Source organism: Tenrec ecaudatus, chromosome 5 (genome assembly GCF_050624435.1).
Source record: "Tenrec ecaudatus isolate mTenEca1 chromosome 5, mTenEca1.hap1, whole genome shotgun sequence".
NCBI lineage: Eukaryota > Metazoa > Chordata > Mammalia > Afrosoricida > Tenrecidae > Tenrec > Tenrec ecaudatus.
Genome location: NC_134534.1, coordinates 139,806,666 through 139,826,893, shown reverse-complemented (window position 1 = coordinate 139,826,893; position 20,228 = coordinate 139,806,666). Strand labels below are relative to the sequence as shown.

General features: G+C 42.0%; 1 protein-coding gene across 1 annotated transcript in view; it reads left to right on the top strand.

Moving 5' to 3' along the window:
- The first annotated feature begins 15,230 nt into the window (after nt 1-15,230).
- The window catches only part of SYNPR (synaptoporin), a 403,239-nt gene continuing 398,241 nt past the window's right edge, over nt 15,231-20,228 (top strand). Inside the window, exons 1-2 of the mRNA XM_075550739.1 lie at nt 15,231-15,248; nt 15,416-15,481. Of these exons, the coding sequence (XP_075406854.1) occupies nt 15,231-15,248; nt 15,416-15,481 (84 nt within the window). The remainder of the gene's footprint in view (nt 15,249-15,415; nt 15,482-20,228) is intronic.

The window sequence follows — 20,228 nt, the reverse complement described above, 5'->3', positions numbered from 1 at the left end:
ACATTCTAGTTCTAGAAATGCTACAGCCCAGAGGGAAAGCCCCTTATTGGACCCCTAGCCTTTTAAGGTGGATTCTGGTACTTACTAGACCGTGACTTTCAGTATGTTTTCAACTTCTTTAAACTTCAGGATCCATTTGTAAAATGGGGCTGGTGGGAATTGGCTGGCATATCGTGTGCCTTCAGGACATGCAGGCAGATATGATCCAGCAAAAGGTGATGCTTGCTGGCTGGAAGTCACTAGAAGTTACCCAGATTTTAAGATGCTTTGGAGCTGGAAGACAGTATATCAAGTGTGGTAAGGCCCACCCACCAACACCAGTTGCTGTGGAGTTAAATCTGACTCAGCAACCCCAGAATCATCAGAAAAGCACTGAGCTCAGTAGGGTTTGCATTGAAGTATACTGCCTGGCCATTCTGCAGATGCACATGTGGGTACACTCAAACTGCCAAACTTTCAGTAAGCAGGAAGTATGTTGACCATTTTCACCACCCAGGGGCTCCCTTGACCGATATATCCACTGGTCCCACAGCTATCTAGTTGATTACAATTGGTGGTATAATGGTTGCACACTGAGCTGTGAACCAGAAGGTCATCAGTTCAAACCCACAAGTCACTCCTTGGGAGAGAGGTAATACTTTCTATGTCTATAAAGATTTACAGTCTCAGAAGCCCACAGGGACATTCTACCCTGTCATCTAGGGTCACCATGAGTCAGAATTGACTCAATGGCAGTGAGTTTTGAGTATATAGGTCTTCCAAGACTGCACCCAAACAGTTAACCTATTATACCACTAAGACTTCTTAAAAAGCCAAACTCCTTGCCATTGAATCGATTTCAACTCAGTCACCCAAGGCTTCTTCCCCAAACCCAATTTACTGCCATCAACTTGATGCAGACACATAGCATCCCTTTAGGACAGGATAGAATTGCCCTTGTGAGTTTCTGATATTGTAACTCATAATGGGATTAGAAAGCCCCGTCTTTCTCCTGAGGAGTAGGTGGTGGTTTTGAACTTCTGTCCTTATGGTTAGCAGCCCAGCATGTAATCACTACCCCACCATTGCTCATTCAAGGATCCTGAAGGAGCTAGAAATTAAAAATAAAGTAAATGATCATTGGAAAGATTTGGAGAGTGAAAATTTGGATATTTTTCCATATTTCACAGTAAAGGTGTGAAAACGATTGCCCAGCTGATAACCAGTCTCCCTGGTGTCTCCTGCCATTTTTGTGTGTCTTTTTTTACCTTCTGTTGGTGGAATGCTTCCCAGAAATCAATCTCCTACAATGGACCCCCTGAGCCAGTGACAGCATCGGACATGTGAAGTCAATGCTATGCAACACTTGAACTAAGACCCAAATCCATTGTACTAATTAGTTATTGGGATCTTTGCATAATTACACATTGCTCAAGGGACGTTCACTGATTGTGTTAGCTGTCCCCATGACTGCTAACACATAACGATGGCTGAACACTCGCTTTGCATTTGAGACTTGGAGATGTTGTGACCTCAAGGGAGCATAATTATTGGTCCTTGTGTTAGTGGCTCAGTGTTTCATTCTCAGTATTCGCTTGCCCTTGTTCTTCTGTGACAATCATTCAGGTGCTGTCAAATATAGTACACCTGGAAAACAAGTGCTTTGCATTCTATATGATCTGCCCCTACAAAAAAAACACTTTAGGAATCAGTTTAGGTATATTTCACACATCTTACATTCAGAGAACATGAGTGTAAAACTCTAGTATGTTGTTGAGAATATGTTTCATCTTTTTCCCCCGTGTTCTATTAAGGATTAAGGGTATGCTAGGGTTAAGGATAGGGATAGAGATAGAGTTAGGGTTTGGGTTATGGTTAAATGTTAAATATTAATACTTCTTTTAAGAATTAAGGGTTAGAGTTAGGGATAGGGTTAGGGTTGGGGTTGGGGTTGTGTGTGGGGTTGGGGTTGTGTGTGGGGTTGGGGTTAGGGTTAGGTTTAAGTGTTAAGTGATAATACCTATGTTAAGGATTAAGAGGTAAAGGTTAGATTCAGAGATAGGGTTAGGTTTATATGTTTTAAAAAAATAAATCATTTTATTGGGGGTTCTTACAGCTCTTATCAAAATCCATTGATACATCTACTGTGTCGAGCATATTTGTACATATGTTGCCATCACTTTCTTTCATTTAAAAAATCATTTTATTGGGGATTCTTACACCACTTATCAAAATCCATACATACATCCATGTGTCAAGCACATTTGTTCATATGTTGCCAACATCATTTTCAAATCATTTTCTTTCTACTTGAGCCTTTGATATCAGCTTATTTCCCCCTCCCCCACACTCTCCCTCATGAATCCTTGATAATTTATAAATTATTATTATTTTTGTCTTACATTAACTGCTGTCTCCCTTCACCCACTTTTCTGTTGTTTGTCCCCCTGGGAGGGGGTTATATATTGATCATTGTGATCAGTTCCCTTTTTCTCCCTCTATCTTCCCCTTCCTCTTCCCCGCCTGGTATCACTACTCTCATTATTGGTCCTGAGGGGTTTATCTGTCCTGGATTCCCTGTGTTGAGAGCTCTTATCTGTACCTGTGTACATGCTCTGGTCTAGCTTGATTTGTAAGGTAGAATTGGGGTCATGAGAGTGGGGAGGTAAGAGGAAGCATTAAAGAACCAGAAAAAAGTCGTATGTTTCATCAGTGCTATACTGCACCTTGTGACTGTTCTGTAAGAAGATGGCCAATTGTGTACAGATGGGCTTTGGGCCTCCACCCTGCCCCCTTCCTCATTCACATCGATATGATTTTTTGTTCTGGGTCTTTGATGCCTGATATCTGATCCCATCAACACCTCATGATCACACAGGCTGTAGCGATTCTTCCATATGAGCTTTGTTGCTTCTCAGCTAGACGGCCACTTGTTTTTCTCCAAGCCTTTAAGACCCCAGATATTATATCTTTTGATAGCCAGGCAACATCAACTTTCTTCACCACATTTACTTCTGCACCCATTTTGTCTTCAGTGATCATGTCAGGGAAGGTGAGCATCACGGAATGCCTGGTTATTACAGCAAAGTGTTCTTACATTGAGAGAGTATTTGTGTAGAGGCCCAGTGTCCATCTGATGCCTTAATACTTAACATATAAATATATGTACATAGATCTATTTTCCTATTGTTATATATAAATATATTTACATATGTACATGCCTGTATTTAGACCTCTATAAATGTCCTTTGCCTCCTAGTGCTCTCCTCTATTTCCTTTACTTTCCTTTTGTCACACTATCATGTTCAGCCTTGATTTGGATTTTGATAGTTCCTCTCAGCTACATTGCCCTTGATCAAGCCCTACCAGGCATCCTACACCCTCCTCACCAACAATTTTAGATCAGTTGTTGTACCCTTTTCCCTGGGTTTGTTGACACCCTCTTCCTTCCCCCCACTTCATCTTCTCCCGTGTCCCCCTGGAACCATTGAGCACGTTGTCTGCTCCTCCAGATTGTTTATCCTGCCTATCTTATCTAGGTAGACATGCAGAGACTATAATAAGCACAAAAACAAGACAGAGCAAAACAAAACAATAACAACAATTGCTAAATGGTCACTGTGAGTCAGAGTAGACTGGATGGCAGTGAGCTGGTTTTTTGTTAATCTTGGATCCATAAGAGCATGAGAAAGTTACATGGAATTATTTAGCATTCAAAGTAAATTCTGTCTTCTTTTAAAAAATGTATGCACTCTGTTGATCATAGGAAGGTCTTACACTTTTAAACTTTACTTGTGTGTGATATTTGTGAAATGCCAATTTCATAACTCTAAAGATAACAATAATACGTGACCAAGAAACTACTTGTGTATGTATGTAAGTATTGCATATTTTGGCAATTATAAATATACATTTTTTTCACTAATAAAGTGTCTGGGAGGGCAATAATGAAATACTTGACTGCTAAAGAAAAGGTTGATATTTCAAACTCATGAGGCGGGCCCATGCAGTAAAGACCTGGAAATCTGCTTACATAAATACTGCAGCTAACAAAACCTTATAGGGTAGTTCTCTACAAATCAGCATTATGAGGTCTGTATAAATCAGAATAAACTTTGTGGCACCCAACACATGATAAGGACATTTTCTTTGGAGTCGGGAAATTAACTCATGCTTAACTTTTTCCCATGAAGGTTTGACCTTAGAAAGAGAGGGTGCAGATCCAAGGTGAAACTCAGCTGCACAGAACGGCTTTCAAACAAGGGAGGCCTATTTTAGAATCTATACAACAGCTCCTCCTTTCTGGTTGTGTTTTCTCTTTTTTCATTATCAACAATTATTTTTCAGATATTAAGAAAGCCCAAACATTAAAAGTGGTTGCTAGTAAAAACACTATCACATAAATCTTTTATAAGCATTTGATCTCAATCAAAAATACCATCCACCATCCTACACAGAACTGCTATTTCCGTTACTTTTTTCCATTTCATCTAATATTTTACTCAAACCCTATGTGTCTCATTCCATTCCACATTATTGGCCACCTAAGAGGTACCAGTGACAATAGCAGCAAACAGGTTACAAATATTATGAGCAATCCACATTCTCTTCCATCCAAGAGATTATTTATTCACTCACATGCTGTGTGCCCAGTATCTACAGAGGGACTCTTATGGGAATTGGAAATAAATTATTAGAAAGGCAGCAGAGGTGCTGATCGTGTGGAGTTTACACAGACAGTATAGTGGAGAGACAAATATTAAGAAAATAAACTTAAGCTTAGCTGTTACATAGAAGTAGCAGGTGTTATGGAAGTAAATGACAGGACTTAATGGAGCATAAGGGTGGGAATTGGACACGAAATTAAGATGCCTATAATAAAATCAGAGACATATTCAAAGTACAAAGAGGACTAAGATAAGCATGCCAATCCTGATTAGCATATGACTGGGAGACGTGAGAATCTGAGAGCCTTTCCAAAGGCATCATAGGACATTGCATTAGAGGGCTGTATACGATGTTTTCTAACAAGCCTGCAAAGGTAATGACATGAACAAAACACTACCTGGTAACAGACTAGAGAGCAAATGGCTTTCATCTTGTAAAATGAATGTCACCCTTCACTTCACAGAGGTTGCACCTACTCTTGACATTACAGTTGGGTGCCAGCTAGTAGGAAAAGAAAGGCAAAAGAGACAGCCCGTTCCTTCCAAGAACATGACCAAGGATGCACCTGTCATTGTTTCTCACATTCCGTTAATCAGAACTCAGTAATAGGATTGCAAAGGAGTTTGAGAACCGACAGCAGTCTTTATCTGAGTATCTACTGGCTCGGTTATCACTCAATTCTAGTATGAGAGAAGGGAGAGAATGCATACAAGCAGACAAGCAGCTATTTTAGGTGCAGATATTATTACTTGAAGAATGCATTTACTGAATCCTGGACCTTTCTCATATGGAGAATAATGGCACTGAATATTGGAAATGTGATGGTAATAAAGGTAGCTGGAGGATTCTTATAAAAATATCTATTGCTTGAGCAAGTAATTCTACTTGTAGGAGACTACCAATAAACTTGATACAACTTGGACATGTTTATATTTCCATCTCTGCAGCATGAAAATAGGTACCATCTAAAAATTCAACTGTGCAGGATCAGTAAACTATGGCATATCTAAATAATCAAATGCAACACAGCAATTGGAAACAATGACAGATATCTGTATGCATGGCAGAAAAGTAATTATGATATAATATAAAGTGAGAAAAGAACATTGCATAATGCTTTGTATAGTTATCTCATTCTGTGGTAGAAAATCAACTCATGTAAATGCATATATATCTATGATATCTGGCATATTTACACAATTATGCTTATATATCATTTGAAATTTAGCATGGATGATTTATAGTATTTTTAAATAAATAAAGTAGAGAGGGTACCAGAAAGTGTTAACTAATGCCCTTATTCTTTCTCTCTCTCTCTTTCTCTCTCTCCACTGAAAAGCATTATCTTTAATTCAACACTGTGAGATAAAAAGCCATACAGAAGAAATTTATTTTCTCTCACTGAATTTATGAGATATGGTGGTGGGGGGGGAAAGTTATCCAACAACCATCTTTCTAGAGGAAGAATTTCATGGACAGTGTTTGATTTTGAATTCTGCAAATAAGCATGATGGGTCCTCCCTGAGTAGAGGAACAATGGCGCTAGCTTGTGATTAAATTTTTTTAATTGAATCTTTTTCAGACACTTCATTACTTTTGTATTGTGGGTGTTAAGGCCTCAAAAGAAAACTTTCAGATATTTTGGAAACAAAATGGGAAAAATGGTTTTCTTAAGGTCAAATATTGCTGCAGAATACCCTTCTGTGATAAGACTGAACCTGGAGGACATGAAAAGATCGAAAACGTGGGCGGCCCAATTCCTTAAATAATTAACCTGGTAGTTGGGGCTTGGTGACTAAATATAAATCTCATCACTATTTCCAGCTTCCAGTTGTAATGTGAGAGATATATATTTTATACCTTGGGAAATAGGAGGTATAATATTAGTTCAAACCCTCAAGAATTATTGACTTCAAACTTGGCTTGCTCTCCACTTAACTGTATGAACCTGGGCAAGTAATTTAAATTCTCCTTGCTTCAGCCTTCGCATGATAAAATGTGGATAATGAAAACTAATTCGTGGTGTTATAGGGTGTTTGTTAGCTTATCAGAGTGGTTTGCATGTAGTTAATTCCTAATGGAAGCAACTCCAACTGATACTGTTGACCATTTGGTTTCAGGAAAGGATCCATTCCTCTCCCCTTTTTCCTTCCTCCCTGCCGTCTCCCTTCCTCTCCCTTTGCTTTTGCTCCATTTATTATTTTAACCTGCCGTCTATTTTTGGCAAAGAATCTATGTAATTGTACCTTTCTCCTGGGTATTATTTGCCAAGCAGGTGTAAAAGTGCAGAGCAATATAATTTAGTGAAAACCTAATTTCATGTGTTGGATTTGTGTTCCTCTCTGTGGAAGATCCGGCAGCATCCTTCATGCAGTTGTCCAGCTGTGCGAACAGACCGAGGCAGACAGAGAATAGGACAGCGGAGTGCCAAAGGAGCTAGTTTTCTCATATGCTGTGTTTTCATTAGCTTGCGTTTGGTTTCTATCCGAATGCTTCGATCGGGAAGGTGTACGGAAGTGGGCTGTGACAGTGGTTGATCAGGGCTAGGTTTCCTCTTCCCTCTGTGCTGAGCAGATGCGAAAGCCATCTTGTCAGATTGAAGTGCAAGGTCTGAAGGCCATCTGGAGAATGTAATACAGTGGAACACATGCAGCCAAGTCTGGCTTATATCTCTTATTAAAGATATAATAGAAATGGTCTGATCCTTCCTACCTATAAAATTTATCTTATCACCTATAAGATTTTTCTTTCATTCACAGATATTTTCTCTAAAATTACAAGGAACTTATTAGATGTCAAATATTGCTAAGTAAATCTACCTCTGAGAAAATCATTAAAATCCTTAGAAATCTCTACTGTCATCAGAAAATAATATATATAAAAATAATCCTGAAGCACCTCAAATGATGTTTTGAATGACTTCTGGAGTCTTATTACTGTCCTCTTTTTGCATCCAAGGTCAGGCAATAGGCTATACATTCCAGGAAAAGGAATGAAGGCAGGACTGTGGGGGTGGTTGGGGTGGTGGGCAATTTTAAAAAGCAGCAGCAAGAGAAACATTTTATGGTTATTAACGATTGTGTGACCATTACTAGGGCTCTCATACCATAGGCCATCTTCCCGCCAGTGTACATCATTTACCTTGGAGTTTTCATATCTGTACTTTATTTGTATGTTGGAGATCGATTAAGTAGCTACTTAACTAATTCCTTGGTAAGGTAGTAGATTGGGTAAGTAGCCCAATGCTATCCAGAAGGTTAGCAGTCTGGACCCACTTGCGTTGGGAGAGAGAGGAAGATGTGGCAGTCTGTTTCTGTGCAGGTTGGTGTTGTTTGTAGGTACAGTTGAGTTGGTGCCAATGCACAGCAAGGAGCACCGGAATAAACCAGAATAAAATATGTCCAGAGCGTGAAACAAAGTTTCACCATTCTTTCTTCTCAGGAGTATTCTGACTATATTTCTTCCAAGACAAACCATTTGTTCTTCTGGCAATCCATTCAATATTCATTGGCAACACCATAGATCAAAGACACATTTCTTCTTCGGTTTCCTTAGTCATTAAGCATCTTCTGCAGGCAAAGGGTCTCTGGGAAATACCATGACTTGCATCAGGAGCACCTTTGTTCTTAAAGTGACATCTTTGCTTTTTAGCATTTTGAAGAGGTCTCATACGATCTCTTGACTGCTGCTGCCGTGAGCATTGATTATGGACCCAAGTAAAAGAAAATCCTGAGTAGTTCATCTTTTCTCAGTTTATCCTGATGCTGTTTATAAGTCCAGCTGGGAGAACGTTTTCCTTCACACTGCATATTACTACAGTCCATATTGAAGATTGCAGCCTTTGCTCTCCCTCAGCGAGGGCTTCAAGTCCTCTCTGCCCTTGGAAACCACGGATGGGTCATCCACGGAGGACAGCTTCTTAATGAGCCTTCCTCAAATCCAAATGATGAGGTATTCTTTATATACTTCAGCTTCTCACATGATTTGTTCAGAATAGAGATCAAAATAACATGGTAAAAGGATCCAACCCTGCTACACACCTTCCCTGACTTTAAACCATGTACTCTCCCCTCGTTCTGTTTAACCAACTGCCACATGCATTCCACATGAGTCCACTTCAGTGTTCTGGATTACAGTCTTAGGAAACTCAACGGGGCAGGTCTACTGTGTTCTAGAAAGTCGCTCTGAGTCTGAAGAGACTCGATGACAGTGAGGCTTTGGTTTTGGGGGGTGCTTTTTTGTTTATTTATTCCTTCTTATAAAATGATGAAATAGTACAGGTATTTCCCCCATTTGACAGATGAGAAGACCGGATGACAAGACTTCCAGTGACTTTCCCCAGATCACACAGCTAGGAAACGATAGGGCTGGGACACATGTCCGTGGGCAGTCTGATTCCAGAGTTTGCGCTGTCACCGATAATGCTGGTCCCTGTCCTGGGAAGAAGGCTTCGAGGAAGATGCCTGCCTGTCTGGGGACTCATTTACCTCCTTGAAAAATTGGAGTAGGTGGAGTGAGATGAACTCCAGGCTGTTTTGCTCCAGAAGTCTATGAAAACATGGGAATAATCCAAGGAGGATGTCAAAATGATGAGCATTTTGGAAAACACTGCTAATGATGAAAGACAAAAATAATTACAATGATTAAGCCTCTGAGCGAGAAAAGCGGAGTGATATTCCCCCTAATTGTGTTCTCGTACGTTCACAGAACAGCAATAGTAGCAGTGGTTGTCGTATTCACAGCACTAGAAAATGGCACCCAGTGCTATTTCACTTCTGCAGAGAACTTTTGTTTACGTTTCAATGGGACAAATATTTTTCCTAAAGCTTGTGACATTTTCAAACGTGCAATGGAAACTGTGTCTCATCCTTTCCTTGGTATGTTATGAAAGTAAGCAGAAATTCCTGACTCCGTGATGCACGATTCATAAAGACATACCCAAGATTTTAACATTTATTTGTGCGTGGATTTCCTCGCGTGTACAATGGACGTCAATGCAGAGCACGTTGATAAAGTTGGTGAGGGTACAAGGGAAAGGGCCCCCGTGATGGGCATGGCTAACTGAAGGTGGTCCGTTTCCACCCACCAACAGCTGCATGGAAGAAAAGTCCTAGGATCTGTCCCATAAAGAATATAGTTTAGGAAACAGGCTTGCTAGGAGTTGGAATCAACCCAGTGGAAACACAGCAGTGTGTCCAGCCAGCCTCTGCTTAGTACGGAATACACTGCAAGTGCCAATTTTATTATTACTGTTCCTCTTATTATTCTCTGGGGTAAAGGGTTTATATTTTGACATGGCCCTCTAATTTCTAAAGATTCACATCTGGCCATATTTACTAAGATGTCTTTTCATTTAAAACAACAATATAGAGCTAATAAAAGTAGCCTAGGGTGAGCATTGACACTGGCGGTGCACATTTAAACAGCCTGTCAGTTATTATCATTAATACATTAATAAATACTCCTAGAGTTATCCCAGGAAGAAGATGGAAGCTTGTTCTATGAAGAAGCTATAAACCAAACAAAGACATGCATCTGTGTACATGTTATTACAATCATTGGAGACAAAAACATAAAGCAAAGATGGTATTATTTGATGTTAGGGTTCAGAAATAATGCAACATTTACCATCAAATTAGAACTTTTGAAAATATTTCTCCACTAACTCCTGTCTGGTAGTTCTATGCTCTCCAGCAGGACATCCCTTGGCTTTTGCTTCCATCCCCATGAAATATTTTGGAAGTTCAGGTGAGCAGCATGAAGAGAATGTTAAACGTCTTGAATGACTTCCATTTGTTACTAATTTCCAGTATTTTAGATTTCATAGCATATGTGTAGCATTTCCTCCTATATTGTTTCTATGAATGAAGTTTTGAAAAGTACTTTTCCCTCCTTATCCCAAGAGACATGTCTCTCTCTTGTTCATAGTGCCATCAGTGGAACATGGAACTCGGGTACGCATTTCCTTAAGAACTACCTTTAATTCTCTTAAATTTGCAACATATCTCACTGGAGTCTTTGATCTTGTCTCAATTGTTTGACTTAAAGACTGATCATATTTGAGGTTGAAACAGTTGAGATTTAAATGCTTGATTTTTGTTTATTTGCTTGCTTTAGCAAATACCGAGCATGACCAAATTGGATTTAAAGTACTCCTCTCTGCAATGTAAGCAATGTAAAGACAAGAATCATATCCAGCTGTTTAAAGTCTCATCTCTAGTACCAAAACAGGGATTCTAGGCTTTAAAAAGCATTCAGTCCGCACTTGTTGATTGAATGCGTGAGTCGGGGTGTCTTGACCTGAGCACTGTTAACATTCTCTGGATTATTTTCTGTGAAGGGCTTTTCTTCTTCGTTGTAGAGTATTTGCTTGCTGATCAGCCTTCCGGGTCAATGACCATTAGATACCAGTAGCACCATCTCTGGCCCCAGTTGTGATGATAAAAAAATATCTGCAGACATTACTAATGTCCCTGAAGGAGAGGACGTGGGCATCCGTCTTCTATTGAGAACTACTGCAGTAAAAGAAGGGCTTGCTTTGCCAGGCCTAAAGAAGTGAACGATGAATCCCTAGCCTGGATGAATCAAGCCAAAGAGAATTTGGAAATAATTTCATTTATATAGTCAACATAGCTCTGGTAGTTACATTATTTTCTGTCAACTTGATAAATAAGTGTAGGGGTGGAGTCTAGTCTGTCAATCAGGTCACAGCCTGAGGATGCCTCCTTGTAGGCATGGCCTTCTCAGGAGGATTCTGGGAACTTCCTCTCGTTCTTCCTGGAGACAAGACACTAACTCTCTCTGCTTCCCCTTGCTGTTGAAGAGACACATGTGGAGAGTTGGAGGAACCACATAGAGAGCTGCAGATGCACCGAGATGCTTCCACTGCCGTTGGATCCACAAGACTTTGCACTTACCGGCCTGTGATCTTCCTTTTGCATCATTGTATTTGACTGCGTGAGTCTGAAGAAGGGTTTTGAGACTGGGGTTAGACTTATGGCTAATATTGGACTTATGGGTTTGAACTGGACTGAGCTGGGATGTTTTCTTAATGTACAATTACTGTTTGAGATAAAACGTTTCTTATACATATGTGAGTGTCACTGAATTTGTTTTTCTAGTTAACCCCGACTAATACAATAGCCCACTAACATGAATCATTTATTCTTTAATGAAGTTAACACTGTTTTAAGTCATTGCAATGTACTTGTTATAGTAAAGTCAAAATCAGCTTTCATCATCTTGAAAGTTACCCTTGACCCTTGATGGCAATGTTGTGTCATTGTGTGATCAGTGTTCCATCCCGTTCAACCCAGTGCTTCATTGAACCCCATGTTATCACCAGGTCTGAATGGGGAGATTCTAACCCTCAAATCTGCAGAATGGTTAGCACTGCAAATCTGAAATTCAATTCTGGGTTATTTTGGTGATGCAGCTGTTGGGAGCTCATACATTTCTGGAACGTGAACAGCATCCTCTGACACAATGAGCAATTGTTGTCTAAGCTAGCACATTGCCATTTGCCACAATTTTGGCTTCCTTCACACGGTGTTGGGAGATCTGGGGAGGGGGGATGTCACCATATTAGCCAGGAGGAATGTTAGGTGTGAAGAAAGACCAGAGGGATAAATTTAGTCATCACACTTCATCGGTGCCAAGTTCTCAGCTCAAATTACATGCAAGAGGGCGATATTTTAAATAATCACTATATACTATCTGGAAGGAGTCCTGGTAGAGTGTAGGCTAATCCCTAAACTGCTAACTGCAAGGTTAGTGGTTCTAAACCTAGCAGCCGCCCCACAGGCCACAGTAAAGACGGTATGCTCTTGTAAAGATTTCCAGCCTCAACCTTAGTGATATTGTGGTTCTACACTGAGCTGTGATCCACCAGCAGCTTCCAGGGAGAAAGATTGGGCTTTCTACTTGAATAAATAGTTACAGTCTTGATGGCAGAGAGAGAGAGAGAGAGAGAGAGAGAGAGAGAGAGAGAGAGAGAGAGAGAGAGAGAGAGAGAGAGAGAGAGAGAGAGAGAGAGAGAGACAGAGAAGGGGGGGACCCAATATCGGGTAACCGTTGGTCAGAATTGATTCAATGGCATTTAGGTTTTTGGTCATCTGTGTCTAATGAGAACACAGATGTCCAAGTGACCTTTTAAACCTGGATAAATTATTCAAAAAGGAAGGATTGTAATGATGCTTAAAGCACTTGACACAATGCGTGGCATGTAGCAAGAACTCATTAGATATTAGCTCTAATGATAATTAACACTGTTATTTAGCATATACAGGTGCTATTCCCAGAAGCTAGCTGACAATGATGGAAATAGCAAGAATGAAAAGACAAGGTGAAACAGACTTAGGATGAACTCTTGGTTTAGCTATGTAACTAACTGTGAACTCTTGTCTCCACATCCTACATGATACTGTGCTGGAGTGAAGAAGTCTCCCAAATCTCAGAGACTTACAATCCGAAGTGCATCTCTTGCTCAGCTCCACATTCATCAAGGCCTGGTTGCAGTGCTGCTCCAAATCAACTGTACATCTGGACCCAGACTGAGAGGGCAGCTGCTATGTAGACATGGCATAGATCACACTAGAATGAAATCAGCAAGAGGCAAGTCATGTGCCAGCTCTTAAAATGTCTGCACAGGAATGCTCATATGACCTCTGCCCACATTTTATTAGTCAAAACTCGTCACACGGCAAATCCTGAGTTCTAAAGGGCAAGGAGACTTAGAGGAGGGGCAAGGATGTTTAGGGAAACGGTGTTGCAGAGTGGAAGGATCATCTGCAAACATGGGTGCTGTGCCACAGATCCATGTGGCGAGCCTACTGTGTGCTGCAATCTGCCGGAGAGGTTCCCTTACAAAATCCCATTGCACCCTCAGAACAAGTAGCCGAGAAAAGGACTTTTGGTTCCATTTAACAGCTAAAGCACTGATGTCTTGAAGAGGTGAAGAAACTTCGCTTATGGGATTCTATACAGAAAGTCAGGGCTCATCCTAAAGGTTCTAAATACTCCCACCTTCCTCCCATTGGATTTGCACAATGTTTCTTTTTTAAAACAACTGTTTGCAATTGCTTTAGACCCTCTCTGCATGTGGGAAGGGCAGTAGGAGCAAGGTAGGAGGACAGTTGCACTGCAGATGATGCAACTAGGCCTCTGGAGAGCCCACTCACTGAATTTCTAGTTTTCAGGAACAAATATATGAGCAGGGGGTATGTACACTAGATGTTTCCTTTTCCTTTCTTACCTATTTTTGCCCTCCGCTTAGGCTGCAACGCATTCCCTTTTCTCATTCTCTCCCACTCCTAAATATTAAACACACACACACACACACACACCCCAAACTTTTGGCGAACCTTTGTAGTACACAGATGGACAAGCTGTGTTGCTGGGAGACCACTTGAAGTACGGAATCTGGTCCAAAGACAGTGAGAAGGGATGGGCACATCAGCTATCTGGTGCACTGGCCACGATTGCTAAGTCTTTTTTTTTTTACTCCTTTTCAGTTTCTGGCTTCATTGTGGGTCAGCTGTACAACCGTGAACAGACAGACGGTTTTCATGAGCCTCAATTCGCTCATTTCTAAAACGGGACTCAACTCACACCGGAACCCTTGCTGAGCCTTGTGAAGGTTAATGATGTTTGTAAAACCCCGCTACAAGTTCGTCTGCTAATCGGAAGATCAGTAGTTCAAACCTACAAGCTTGCTCTGAGGGAGAAAGAGGCAGCTCCCATAAAGGTGTCCTCTCAGAAACCCTCGGGACCAGTTCTGCTCTGTCCAGCAGGATCCCTGTGAGTCGGAATTCCCTCAACTGCAGTACGGCCCAGCAACACAGTTTCTGGCTCATAGAAAGAACTCACATCTTTGGATGTCATCATTATTTATTCGTTTCTGCAAAGTTAGCAGACTAAGGGAGGGCCTAGGGTGAGCCAGCCCTCAGGAAACTCCTAGAAAAGTCTGCATAACTTTGGGAGGAGGGAGGGCATCAAGAGTCCCGCTTACCATGAAGTTGGGGAGTTTAAGCAAAGCATGGCATGGTGCTCCGAAGTCGCCTGAACTTACCTGCCTACCTGAGCCCCGGAGAGGGAGGGATCCCTCCCCAGGTGGAAGCCCACCCTAAAGGCGGAGCCTCCTACCACCGCTCCCTGCAGGCTTTAGCCAGCTCCCCCCAGTTCCCAGACCCCACGTTTTCCGGGCTGGCTCGCGGGAGTCCGCTTCCCCCGCTGTGGCCTGGGCCGCGCCCCCCCTCCTGGCTCGGCGCCCGGAAGCGCGCCGCGGACCAATGGCAGCCTCCCGCCCCGCCCCCGCCCCGCCCCCGCGCCGCGCCCACCGCGCTCCCTCCGCTGGGGCTGCGGGCGAGCTCGCCGGGGCGCGCGGAGCCCAGGGAGCAGCAGGCAGCCGGCGAGCTGCGGCAGGGTCTCCAGGCCCCCAGCGCCCTTCGTGCCCGCTCCCCCGGGCCTCGTCCCTCCAGGGCTCCCGGAAGGGGCTTCTGGCCTTGAGGAGCAGGGCGCGGGTGTCCATCGAACTTCAATTTCTGAGGGAACCAGTGCGCGAGAAAACTGAGCGCGGCAGAGAGATGGATCCCGTGAGTCAGGTAGGACTGAGCTGGGCAGGGTGTCAGGGGAGGAGAGAGGGTCGGGGTGAAGGGGGCTGGTGGACCCCCGGCGGCTCCGGAGACGCGCCTAGCTCCGTCCTCACTCTGTCTTTCTGTCTCTGTCTGTCTGTCTGTCTGTCTCCTTATTTTGTCTGGTGGATCTGAAGCTGGCCTCAGCAGGCACCTTCCGGGCGCTGAAGGAGCCCCTAGCCTTCCTGAGAGCCCTGGAACTGGTGAGTAGGGATGTCTGGTGGGGAGGGGGCGGAGGAGAGAATGCTGAGGAAGGAGAGGTCTGGCATGCACCTAGCGAGCGCTCAGCCCCCTTACTTCAACCCTTCCATTCCCGGAGCCAAGATGCCATTCCGGGTGGCAGGGACAGGTTCCAGGGTGGGACCGTGGACAGTTTTTTGCAGAGGCTTACACCAAGTGTCATTTCACTTCTCCGCTTGGGAATGCGCCAAGGCTGTTAGCCAGCCTCCTGGGTGGTGGGGAGGAGGGCAGGTAGAGGGAGGCGATCTCCTGATAGTGGTGGTGAGGGTGGTGGTGGTGGTGATGGTGGGTGCACCCGGAAATCAGTGGGGGGGGGGCGTGCTGAAGGCTTGAGCAGGAGGACTTGGTCAAGTTCAGAAAGTTGGTCAGCAAATGGGATAGCTCCCTGTTCAGCCTGGGACTCTGAATGCGGGTTAGTCCACCTCTGTGAGGGAGCTGGAGTCAGGAGAGCCACTGTGAGGTCCATGACAGGGTGAGGGCAGAGAGCAGGACTCCTTGCCTCACACAGTTTCTCTTCTGGGCCACTGGTGAGGACCCTTTGATTTCCAAAGACCAAACCACCAGTTTTTCGTGTGTCTGTGTTTATGGGTCTCTAGGAAATTATATTTCTCTTCTGTTATGCCCCCTTTAAATAAAAACAAACAAAATAACCCTGATCAGGCTGTGCTACCTTGTCTCTGGACAGAAGGATGGGGGGTAGAGATGGTTAGTTCACCCACAGGGCCTCAGAGCAATGCTGGTGTGGTTGGCTTCAATGATGGTTATTCAGAGTGAAATCTGCAGGTCACACGTTCCCTCTTGCTAGGAGCTCTGAAAGGCTAGTGGACCTATCTGAACACAAAGTTCAAAGCCCGTCATGTAGCATTAATCACAGGGCCAAATGCTAACAGACCAGGAAATGATGTAAGAGTGTGTCTGTGCCTCCAGATCTTGGCTCTAAGGATTTGTATCTGGCGTTGGCAATACATCTGTGGCATGTGCCTTCACAGATGATCTACACACAATCACATTGTCTCGCTTTGCAGTGCTGGGCAAAAATGCATGAGTGTAGCAAGTTGACATGTATGGAAACAGTGTTTGGAAGGCATGAACTTGTAGTTCTGGTCTGGCCATTCTGAATTTTTCCTTCCAGCCAGATTAGCAAAGCTAAAAGTACTCTCGGTTGTGCAAACTTTCAAGTGGCTTTCTCAGAATTATGCCCACATCCATTTATTCAGCTGTTCTGTAAATCTTAGGTATCAAAGAGTGGTCCTTTGGAACCAAATAATAGATAGCCTAGCCACTCTTTCTCAAAACAAAGTCCAGTGGTTCTCACATTTTTCCTGATTTTACCTCTTATCATCTTATACTCCTGTTTACCTGATATAGTGGCTTAAGTCTGTTTCCTCCAGTTCTCAAAATCACAAACTCATTGCCATGGAGGCAATACTGATATAGAGTGACCCTACACTGGAATGCTATTACCATACAGTTGCTACTGGTTTATTTTAGAGTGTGATTGGGTTAGATCAACTTGTTCAAAATGAAGATTTCTGGATACCAACGAATATAAAGCATTTAAGAAGGTGGCTGCTCACGAATCTGCACCCCAGACACACTACCTGGGTGATCTAAATAACAGATTACATTTTGAGAATCTCCTTACCTATACCAGGCTTCCCTCCACCCTCTTCCCCCTCCCCCTCCCCAAAACAAAACAAAACATGAAAATGTGTTTTTTACCTTAATGCTTTTGCTGTTTCTGCTCACACTGTAGGGGATACCCTCATACCTAAACCTGGAAAATAACAATTATCAGTATAAATAATATTCCCTCCTCAATAAATATTTCTTTTATTTTTTTCTTTCTCCATTCCTCTACCCCAAATTGAATGATTCAATCCCATTATCCCTTTAGCATCCATTATATTTTATTTGTTCTATGAGAATGATGCTTATCACATTCCATGATAATTTGTCTTGGTGCATACATAGATGTTTGTGTAAAACAGTGAAATATTAGAAAAGATCATTAAAATATTAAGTCTTCCTGTTCTAGGCATCTAAGGATGAGGGGCTTTTGCTTGAAAATGGGTTTTCAGACTTACATTTTTAGAACAGAATCTGAATAATCAGCAACAGAAATTTGAAATCCAGATAAGTTAACTTGATCTACCTTAAGGTCAAGTCATAGGAGCAGGGAAGTAGGACGAAGCTGGTAGCTGAGAAAGCTCTGTTGTGTTGTGTTTACTTGCCTGCTGCTTCTAATGTGATTCCATTTTGAGATGCTGAGATTCCATATGGGAATATATATTTAAACAGGACACAATTGAATGGTGTGTTAGATCATTTTATTGATAGCACCTAGGAAAAATCTTATCCTATCTAGTTCCTCATGAATATTATATGTATGAAATAGAATATTCTTCTTTAACATAATCACTAAGCGATTTTTATTTTTTCAAAGGTGGGGGATACCTCTACAGAATGAATTTGGTTTTTAAGTCATGCTCTGACTAGAAGCTTTCCTTTACGTCTTCAATTTTGATTTAGTTTCTATAATTTTTCCAATTGGCAGTGTAGAACTCAAATGAAGAATTGTGTAAGCATCCACAGATTGTTGTTGGTATGTATAACTAAGGAACACGGTTATTTTCATGATATTTTCCAGGCTTCCCTATTTCATTCCTAGAAACCCTATGGGCATATCTAGCTATCCACAATAAACTAGAGTATCATTCATGGAAATATACATGTTGAACACATGCTGTTTATGAACACACAATTATATACACTGTAGATAGTATGGTGAACCAAAGTGACATAGCCATCATGAGGCTTACATATTAGTTGGGGAAGAGGGCTTCTGATAGATCTAATAAAAGAACTTTTTAGCATCTCAGATCAGGTTAGACATTTAAAAGTCCTATTTTTTAGCCTACTTTCTCGCTAATGGTCTCAAATAATTAAAACAAACATATTTCAATTTTCAACTTCAACCCGAATGCCATATGAGTGATTGATGGTCAGCATTCTTCCCTTGGCTTTGCTTTATCAGATTATAGTGAACTTCTCCATCATCTCTTCCCACAGGTATAATCAATTTGATTTTTGTGTTCATGTTGAGAGGCACCATTTATGTTACTGGAAAATGATCCTTGCAACGAAGATGTCATTTATCTTGGCAATATTCTATTGTGTGATCGCAAGTTTCATGGCTGGTTTCATTGCAGTTTGATTGCAAGCCCATAATTTCTAACTCCAGATCTTTCTTCTTTGTTTCCAACTTTTGCATTCCTATGAACAGGAATTCTACCACTTTCCTGCCAGTTTGCCTTCCTATGTGGCTTGCCATCCTATGTGGCTTGCCATGATGCCGGAAATGATGCCACTAGTATGTTAGATACCAGCAGGGTCACCCAAAGTGAACGGGTCTCATCAGAGCTTACAGACCAAGAAGAGACAATGGAGAAAGAACAGGCTGTCCACTGTAGAAGAATTAGCCATGGAAAACCCTATAGTTTTCATAGAAACAGTGACAGTTACTGCAAACCTAACGAATAGATGCAGAACTTTGTTAGAGGTAGAACCAGAAGATGGGCCTCTCAGGTTAGAAGGTATTCAAAACGTGACAGAGGAATAGCTGCCTTTTCAAAGTAGATTAGACAATAATGCTTCGAATGGAGTAAACCTTTGGGAGTAAAGCCTTTGAGAACTTCATTTGCTAGTGAGGAATGATGCAAAATAAGAAAAAAATGGCTGGGAACATCAATTAATAATTGGAACTTCAAATGTAGGAAGTATGAATTTAGTAAAATAGGAAATCGTCAAAAGTTAAATGGAGCACATAGTATCTATATTCTCGGCATTTGTGAATTGAAATGGACTGGTATTGGACATTTTGAATAAGAAAATCATATGATTTACTACTCCAGAAACAACACAACCCAAAGGAAGGGCTATTTCAAGATGTATCTTGAAGTACAGCGCTGTCTGTGACACCGGAATGTCTAGTCACATGCAAGGGAATCCAATTAATGCAGCTGTTATTCAAATTTATTTACTAACCACTAAAACTAATGATGCAGAAATTGAAAAACCCCACCGTCTCCAGTCTGAAATTGATCAAGCATGCAATCCAGGTGCATCGATAACTATTGGTGATTGGAAGGCAAAGGTTGGAAACAAATCCAAAGGAACAGTCATTGGAAAATATGGTCTTGGTGACAGAAATTAAGGAGATCACATGATAGAATTTTGTAAGACCAACGACTTCTTCATCCCAAATTCCTTTTTTCCACCAACACATAAGGCTGAATTTCTCCAGAAAGAAAACACAGAAATCAAATTGACTCCATCTGTGGGAAAAGAGGATGGAGAAGCTCAATATCGGCAGTTAAAACTAGGCCAGGGATCCTCTGTGGGACAGACCGTCATTTGCTCATAAGTAAGTTCATGTTGAAGTTGAAGAAAATGAAAACAGGTCCATAGAAGCCAAAATATGACCTTCAGTCCTCCGGAATGTTGAGACCATTTCAAGAGCAGCGTTGGTGCACCCAACACTAATGGCAGGAGACCTGATGCAGTCCTGATTGCTAAAAGCGAGGAGTGAGTGCTTGCAGTGCTGAAATTGATTGAAGCATTTAAATTCCTGGAGCTGGTTGAAGCATTTAAATTCCTGGAGCTGTCTGCGGCATGATAATGTAACTGTGCTCCTGCTGAGCTTGTACA